The sequence below is a fragment of the Phaethon lepturus genome, unplaced genomic scaffold (assembly GCF_000687285.1).
Source record: "Phaethon lepturus isolate BGI_N335 unplaced genomic scaffold, ASM68728v1 Scaffold30125, whole genome shotgun sequence".
NCBI lineage: Eukaryota > Metazoa > Chordata > Aves > Phaethontiformes > Phaethontidae > Phaethon > Phaethon lepturus.
This window is the reverse complement of record NW_010540283.1, coordinates 1-8501: the sequence shown is the minus strand read 5'-3', so window position 1 is coordinate 8501 and position 8501 is coordinate 1. Positions and strand designations below refer to the sequence as shown.

At 40.2% G+C, this 8501-nt stretch overlaps 1 protein-coding gene across 1 annotated transcript; it reads right to left on the bottom strand.

Moving 5' to 3' along the window:
- Positions 1-922: 922 nt before the first annotated feature.
- DENR (density-regulated protein) lies at positions 923-7613 on the bottom strand. The gene is made up of 7 exons (XM_010287403.1): positions 7492-7613; positions 6474-6493; positions 6105-6189; positions 5366-5449; positions 3156-3272; positions 1943-2082; positions 923-1204 (listed from the first exon to the last, which is right to left on the bottom strand). The coding sequence occupies exons 1-7, from the start codon at positions 7595-7597 to the stop codon at positions 1160-1162; spliced, it is 597 nt and encodes a 198-aa protein (XP_010285705.1). The 5' UTR covers positions 7598-7613; the 3' UTR covers positions 923-1159.
- Between the last annotated feature and the right edge of the window lie 888 nt (positions 7614-8501).

Below are 8501 nucleotides of genomic sequence, written 5' to 3'. Positions count from 1 at the left end.
CCTGAGGCCGCGCTCTGTCGGGGTGGGGGACTGGAGCTGCCGGAAAAACGGGAGAATTAATCATGTTGAGAATTAACAGCGCGACTGGATGTTACAGGATGGCGGCAACTACCCGGCTCAGCTTTTAAACGGCGCAACTACAGAGATACCATTATCTTGTTAGATACACCCTTCTCAACTAAACCCAGCAGCTTATCAACAAAAATCACAGAGAGAAAAAAAAAAAGAAAGATCTTTCCTGGTAGAGGACAGGGTGTGCAATGCGTCACCGGCTTGGGTTTGACCTCATCTAGGTTCTACAAGTGACAGGAGAATGTCAGTTCCAGGACTCTGCCGCCAGGGAGCAGTGAAATAGAAAATTTCGCACCGATGCGGGAGGCCCTTTGCGGGAGTAGGGAGGGCAGACCAGCACAGCTGGCACCCCCCTCTCCCGGGGCGTGAACACGGTTTGGGAAAGCAAACAGCGGTCACTATAAAGTTGACTACCATTCGTAAAGGAGCAGCATGCTAAAAGCAAAAAGCCACTAAAATTGCCTCAGCTAGAAGGCCGGCAGGGTTAGGAGATCCTTTGGAATTATGAAAATAGGCTAAATGTTTCATACATATTCACATGTTCCTCGGTGTTTCACTTAATTCAATAAAATAGTTCAGTTGGAAGGTACCTACAACGATCCATCTAGTCCAACTGCCCGACCACTTTAGGATTCATTTTCCTTTAATTGCTAACAAACCTTTAGAATGTTTGTCCCATTCCAATTTCTAAGATTTTATGCAGGTAAATCAGAGGTACGAGTTACTGTATATTAGCCACAGACCTTATTCACTTAAGTTCAGCGGAAAGGATAACAGATGAAAAATAAGCTTTTCACAACTTAAATTATTATCTTCCGTAGAAGAAAGTAGGTGTAAAGAAAACAGAAACTGTATTCAGGGAGAAACAGTAATTTTATTTAACTCTACTTCATGCGTAAGCATGATAGAACCCCAATTTAACTTTGGCAAATATCACAAAAAAAATAAAACCCAAGCAGCCTATACAGAACAGTGAAAATGCCAAGGATACGGGTTCCCCACAGTTTCACTGCAGAGCAAATGGATTTAGAAGCCTCACTTTGGCTACATCATTTATAACCATATAATTAAAGGTAGTCTTTCACCATCACTTCTTGACTTCTCCGAGATCTTCAATGCTATCATCATCCACCTAGAAAAAAAAGGCCAAAACATAGCATATTAAGTATGTTTTTTCCTTACATGTCTCACTCAACATTCACCACTGTACATATAATGAAGTGTGGGAGAAGTATATGGCACCACCTGAGACTCCCTGCTGTAAATTCCACAGGAGTGACGTGTGCCTATATGACAGAGCCGAACCTACGGGGCCCTGAATAAAGACAGGCCTACAGAATTATTTCAGAAAGAACACAATCAGGAGATACCAGAACAAGGGAGACTCAAAGAAACTGCTTGCGATCAAAGCAGCACAATCAAACCTCCCAACCATCAACATTTCAGTCCAGTTGTGTTTCCCCCCCTCTTGTTTGTTTTTTGTTGTTGGGGTTTTTTTTTAAACTTTGCAATATTTTAAGAGACTTTGAAAAATAGGATGGCAATGTAAGAATACCTGGGCATTCACCGTTAAGAAACGGTCACAAAAAAGCCACAGATACTTGACAGCTGGACTTATTCCGATATGCCTTCCTCACCGTAGTATCCACAGTAACAGCGCTACATGTTTAGGGAGTTAATGGTTCTTGGACAATGGAAGCAACGTTCGACTTCAAGTTTAATCACTCATAGGTGGGAATGCAACAACTGGTCTTTTATTTTTTTCACAACAATCTGCACTGCCAAAGATGAAAGCCTTTTTCAGAATCATGGGAAAGTCACAGGCTATTGTGGAAAATTAAGAGTTCTGACCGAAGAAAGGGTTTATTACCTCAGGCCACTTCTCCTGGATTACATCAATAATGTCATCTGTAAAATCCCCCTGAATGATGATTTCATCTTCTCCTGTTACTGAGGCACCGCAGGAAAACTTCTGAGCAAAAAACCTTTGTGCTTCCTTAAGATCAATTTCTATTGATGGGAAAATGGACAGTTTAAGTACGGTCATTGTCGTAAGTGTATTTTCTCAAGTTTAAAACCAAAATCATCATTTCACCGTTGAAAAACTAGTGGCAGCTTACACTTAAAGCTTTGCTACAGTTTCCATTGCAAGCAAGTTGTTGTTTACATACAAAACAACTGACCTACAAATCTAGCAAACTCTTCAAGGCAAAAATTGCTGAATGTCCTCTATGCATTCTGTTTGTCTATGCTACACACACTCACCAGAAAAGCACATGCAGAACTGACTGAAAAGCTCCCCTAGTTCTGAGTAGCTTCCACAGTTATTGAACAAGTTTGTTCACCGAAGTGCTTCAGTATGTTCCTTTCAACAACATGTCCCAACAATTTGAGATTGGCTTCCAGCATAAAGATACCTACCCACTTCAGAGCAAGCTAGTGCGTATTACTGATCCCTCAAGAAAATTGATAATGCTCTCATCCAAGAAATAGGTAGCATAACTTGTTAATACAACCAAGGCTAAAACTTACCTTTTTAAAAGAATTCATGATCAACGTGTGAAAGAAGATGTTGTTATAGATACAAACACCAAGTGGCTGTTTGCAGCTGAACCAAAGCTATGTAGGACAGCATTGTTAGTGTACTTTGGTAATAATCTGACTGCCTTACTAGAAAGGCAGTTAAAGCCTTACTTAGTCTCTAGAATAGGTAAAAATAATTGCCAATAACCTATTTACAGGTTTGATGGAAATAAGCATCTTTTTAATTATGAACATGTTTATTTTCAAAGACAACAGACTACTCTGAAGTCTAACAAGTGGACTGCTATGGGAAGCCCTGTTTCAAAAAAAACCCCTGTAACTCTGTTTGCAAACACCGTGGAAATAAGGACTTTAATAATTTATTACTGAGAGAAGCCAGTGTACCTTTGGCATGCTTTGGAACTGCTAAAAGCACCCTGGGACTTTCACCTCGCACAGATGGAAGTGGATCACTCAATATAATACAATCAGAAGAAATATGAGGTTAAAGGCAAGCACATCTAAAGCCAACAAAAACCACATAACAAAAGTCAACTCACCAAATGTTGCAAGGCCACATACTCTTGTGACATATTTTTTCTTTGCTCTAGGAATTTTAGCTATTGTAACTTTCTGTGGTACAGTCTTCTTTTTCTGTTTTATCTGACCTCTTCCACCTTTAAAACAGAGTATAAGGTTACATTAATTAGTTAAATGACGTCACACTTAATCAAAGAAAAAGCATATAAGGTCAGATTTCATCCCTATAAACAAAGAAACCATTACCTCCCCATCTGTGTTGGTAAACAAAAATGTATTTTGCACATTGTCTCACATTCAGTTTTTTTAATTATTATTTAAGAAAGGTCCCATGTCATCAAAGCTCAATATTACAAGAAATAACAATAGATGCATGTAAAATGTGCGTTGAAGTACAGCATGGACAGCAGAAGCCCATTTCAATTACCAAAAAGGGAGTTTCCCCACACTCCACTGATCACTGCATTTGGTCTACATTTAACCCCTCTTTCAGTTGTTCTTTGGTTGTAATCATATGAATAAACTGTTACTTTAATGTTTTTCATTAGTTTAACATCCTTACGCAAAGCAACTTACGTTCATTTACTGAGGCCGTGAGGATGTGCCTATTCAGGCTGCTGGGTTAAACAGCAGATTAAGTTCTAGATATTTGTGCATGACCCAGTATGAACCATATATCTATATATGAGCTAGCAGAAAACACCACGGCTCTGAAACAGAAGCCAGCTACAGTAGTTGACTGCCAAGCTTCCACATGATTTAACATCTTTCTTGCTGTCTGTTCCTAGGCCAACCTGAGGGAACACTTCACATATTGGGCATTTATTAGTCCGAGTAAAGCACACAAAAGATATATTCCACTCATTAGGATTCTTCAAGTCAGATTAAGATCTCAGCTAACTTTGTATACACTCATCAAGTTACTCCAGGGTAACCAAAGTTTGATGTTCTTGAGCCTTCTCAGCATGAAAACCTAAAGAATTTATAACAAGCAAACTAACTTGTGACTTTGTGACTACTTCTTTTTCTAACATGTAGCACTTTCAATTCTACATTACTATAAATTGATATCCAATAATGTAAGACAGTAAATTTCTGTCTTAAAATTTCTTCAGTAAGTTTCTGCAGTGTCTTAGTAAGTTTTTGCTTGTTGTTCCTCACCGTCTCTCTTACAGCCAATCTTATACTATCATACTTAACACCATACCGTAAGTTTTCATGAAACTTTGGATTCTAGGAGAAAATCCCTAAGTATTTTAAACACTATTGTTTTAGAATCAAGAACCAGACTAAAAACCAATCATACCACCCCACACAACAAATTAGTGTTGAAAGAAAACGTCCTGAAGTTTCTGGGAAAAGCATCCAAGCTACAGAACGTAAATTACTGTTGTCACTGCACATAGCATACTTGCAAGGTAAACATAACCGGTTACCAAGACTCAAAAATAAAACATTTGCAGTGATATGTGGTTTAAAATCTGACTCTTACTGGGCTATTAACCATAATTTCTAAGGCACTGCAGACACAGCTGACACTCCGCAGACAAATGCATATTAAGCTCAGCATTCTGATTTATAATGGAAAGTATGTTAATTAATTAAACAGAAAGAACTCCAATGATGGAATATGAAAGTGCATTTAAATTGTTTCATATATTTTATATCTTCAACGTTGGTTTTTGAAAAGTGTTTCTCATTAGTATTGCTGGGAAGAGACACAGCTGTTAATGGAGACATAGGTGATAGTGTTAAAAGCACAAAACTAAATCCTGTTATGTGAATACAGAAGAGGGGTGGAAGGAAAAAAGGCAAAAGCAGTGTCATGAGGCATTAATAGAGGAAAGCGGTCTTTGTTCTACTCTGCAAGCAACCTATAAACTGCTGTTAAACAGGGCAGAAACCAGTATTCTGGGAAGCATGCCAGCTGATTTTAGGTTGAGAATTACTCCATGAATAACAGCAACAGCAATGACAGGAACAATGAGACACATGATGCAGGTCATCTTTCACTTGCTATTACTACTATCCAATTCTTTCATCAGCATATATCACTGCACTAACTCTGCAACCACCAGAAGAACAATATTTGGTATCTTTTGTGCAGAGTCAAAGCGTAGCTAAAAACGAAAATGCAAGGAATCTGTGCCATCGTCCAGACCAGCAGGTGAGAAAGCAATGCCCCAAGCTGCTTACAAATCAGTACCGCAATCAACTATTTAGACCTTGCCTCTCTTTTGCTTCTTCTTCTCCTCTTCTTCTCCCGCAGTTCCTTGGCCTTCTCCAACCCCAGCTTCCTGTTTAGGTGAATTTTCTTCAATACATCAGAAAGGAATGGGGAGAAGAAAGATAACAAAATTAGTGGTCAGACAGCCACAGCCTTACCAGAACAGGAAGTAAGGTAGAGTGATATTTTGCTAAATCCGTAAACTCTTTGCTTAAGTGCAGCAGCCCCTTGACTGATGCGTGTTACACCTTCATTATAGTACTTACGCAACTCAGACTTCAGAAAAGCCTTAGCTCAAAGATACAGTTACAATTTCAATACAGTCTCTTCACATAATTTCCACAGAGAGACAGAAATTAATGATAGTGTTAATACTGAAATTCCAAATGCAAATCAACAAGTTCCCTATTATTAATGACCTTTCCTCCAGCCATCCACAGTAGACTGGACAGACATAAAATCCAATAAACTAACTTCGATGGGAAACAAGTACATGGATGACTGGTTACAGTAGGAATCTTAAGAAAGCTCAAACATTATTACTGAAACTACAGACTATTTATTCAGTGTTTTCTGACATTATCAAACATATTTGCACAGCATCCAAAAGCATAGTAGACTCCTAAAAAAATTATTAACTTTTTACAGCAGGAAAAAGGAAGAGATGAGAATTGGGCAAGCTCAAAGATTTTTGAATATGTCTAAGGGCATAGATCAGTTAGAAAATAGAAAAGAGTCTTACCTACTGTAAGTTTTGCAAACTCATCTGGAAAATTCTTTTCTAACCATTGTCTGCACTTAGTCACATCAGGCATGTATTCGCAGTACTAGAGAAGAAAGGTCATATGAATGCTGTTAGCAGAGTAACTACACAATACGTCATGAACAAATACACCAAAATATATTTGCTATTCAGCTCAGTCATTTCTCCTGCAGATGACTGAGTATGAATACTATACTTGTGCATAAGAAACCTCGTGTCATCGTAAAGATGACAGTGGCTGAAGCACAGAACTGCCACAATTAAGAAAAGCCAGAAGAGGAAGAGACATCATAGTGAGGAATCACAGGACAGAAAGAAGAAACTCAGACAACAAAAAAATTAACTCACCTCTGTTGGCAATGAACAGACTGGAGAAAGAAGGGAGGAAAAAAAAATAGATTACAAAAAGAAGTTCTCCAGTTACAGCCTTAGCATTAAATTAAAAATGGTATTTTAAAGTTAGGGATGACTTCCTACATCATAACTTCTGGTTATAACCACACTTTGACTCAAGAAGATTACTTTATTGACACCATCCACATTTTTTCTCTCATTAGTCATTTGCTCACACGCTCTGCATTAGGATAAAACTATCACAGCAAGAGCAGCCAGTCAATGAAGGAAGGGAAGGAGATGCCTACAGCTTTGGGAAAAGCTACAGAAAGAGCGAGCAGTTCTACCTGAGGCAAAAGATAAACCTAATAAATTACCACGTGATTTGGTTAGTTTTCCTTTTCCCAAGAGCTGCCAATGTCCAGAGGAGGGGCTCAGGCACAGAACAAACCCAAACCAATCGTGCAGGCTTTCACGCACAACAGGAATTTTCTCCTAATCCCCTGCAATTGTATTGAAGCCCAAAGCAAAATAATATACCTATCTAAAAACATGCTTGTCAAGAATATTGACATAATTTCATCCACATAACTACAAATGTAAAGAATAAAGAGTAATTCTAAACACAGTGCAACAATAACTTCCATGAATTCTAACTTTATTTCTTATTGTCATACTAACGCCCAGAGGCATTTTCTGTGCTAAAGTCTTTACTGGCTTTCTGCAGGAAGAGACCTTTGCTCAACAGTTCACCACCTGAGCATCACTTGCACTGCTTTTACACACAGAAAGCTGTTAGTACCTCCAACTCTCAGAGGGAAGACTCCTACATTTCACCAAAAATGCTTTAGATAAAATAAACAACACAAGCTATTTTAAAAAGACGATCAGAAAGGTCAAGCTGACTGTGGTCTAGCTTCTCAATAAAAGCTAACCAAAAGAAAAATCTCTGATTCTCTCATTCTTTCTGCTAGGCTGCCCTCACAAACAGCACATTGTAAGAATCATGGACAACTGCCCCTTCAGCACTTGCCTCCGCAGTAGAGAACCCGAAGAGGATAGTCGGCATCTGACCTGGCACCGCTCCTTACGTCTCCTCTGCAGTCAGGGACTACAGGCTCAGCTACATCTGTGGCCATGTCACAAGCCTGGAGGTCACTGAATTAAAGAATCAGGACATAAGTTCTGGGTTAGTGATTCACATCTTTCCCAACTCAACAAGAATCTCACAGAAAACAGTGAAATTGTAAGAAAATCAGGAGGGATCGGGGAGAAAAAAATAGGAGTCATGAAATAATGAAAAAATATGGAGAAAACAGCTGCAAAAGATACCAAGCAGTATGGAATTATATTATACAAGGGGAAAAACACCAAAGTACCACAAAAGTGAAGAAAGCGGGGAGGTACTGCCAGTATACTAGCAAAGAAAAGGGGTTATTTAAACCAGCATCTGGAGAGTTACAATCTGATCCTAGGACAGTGGCAAAAAAACCCCAAACACCACAACACAAGCAAACCAAACTAAACCGCATTTAATAATGGTTTACATGCACACATTTTCAGGCAAGGCACTTAGAAAAGAGGAGTCAACAGGGAAGGCGTTTGCAATGCATACGAAGTCCCCCAGGATCACGGAAGCAAGGAGGATATGCGTGCGGAAGACTCCTATCGCTTCACTGGGCAGTAGAGAGGTGAGGGAAAATGCCAGGGAGCCCGAGGTGGTGGGGTTGGCCGTAGGGGGACCGCGGGGAAAGGCGGCAGGCGGTCATAGTGAGAAGGATGCAGAAGTACCCATGGAGGTCCCAAATGGAGCAGGAAGGGTGCTGGATAGTAGGGGGTAAAAGTGAGGGCAGGTCGGGGGGAAAGGGAGGGGTGCTGGGGCACCAGACGTGATGGGGAGCACAGACACGGTGGGATGGAGGGGCAGAGCTGAGGGAAAGGAGGCCGCCGGGTGCCCGAAGGGGAGGATGCCGGGGTGCACGGGGCCGGGGCTCACTGCGAGTGGCAAAGCCGCAGCACCGGAGGAGGGGGAGGATGTCGGAG

Coding starts and splice junctions, on each gene's coding strand:
- DENR (XM_010287403.1), bottom strand. CDS start 7,597: ATGGCCACAGATGTAGCTGAGCCTGTAGTCCCTGACTGCAGAGGAGAC. Junction 6,494..7,491: donor TCGGGTTCTCTACTGCGGAG/GCAAGTGCTGAA, acceptor TTCTTTCTCCAG/TCTGTTCATTGCCAACAGAG. Junction 1,205..1,942: donor TCCAGGAGAAGTGGCCTGAG/GTAATAAACCCT, acceptor TTTTTTTTCTAG/GTGGATGATGATAGCATTGA.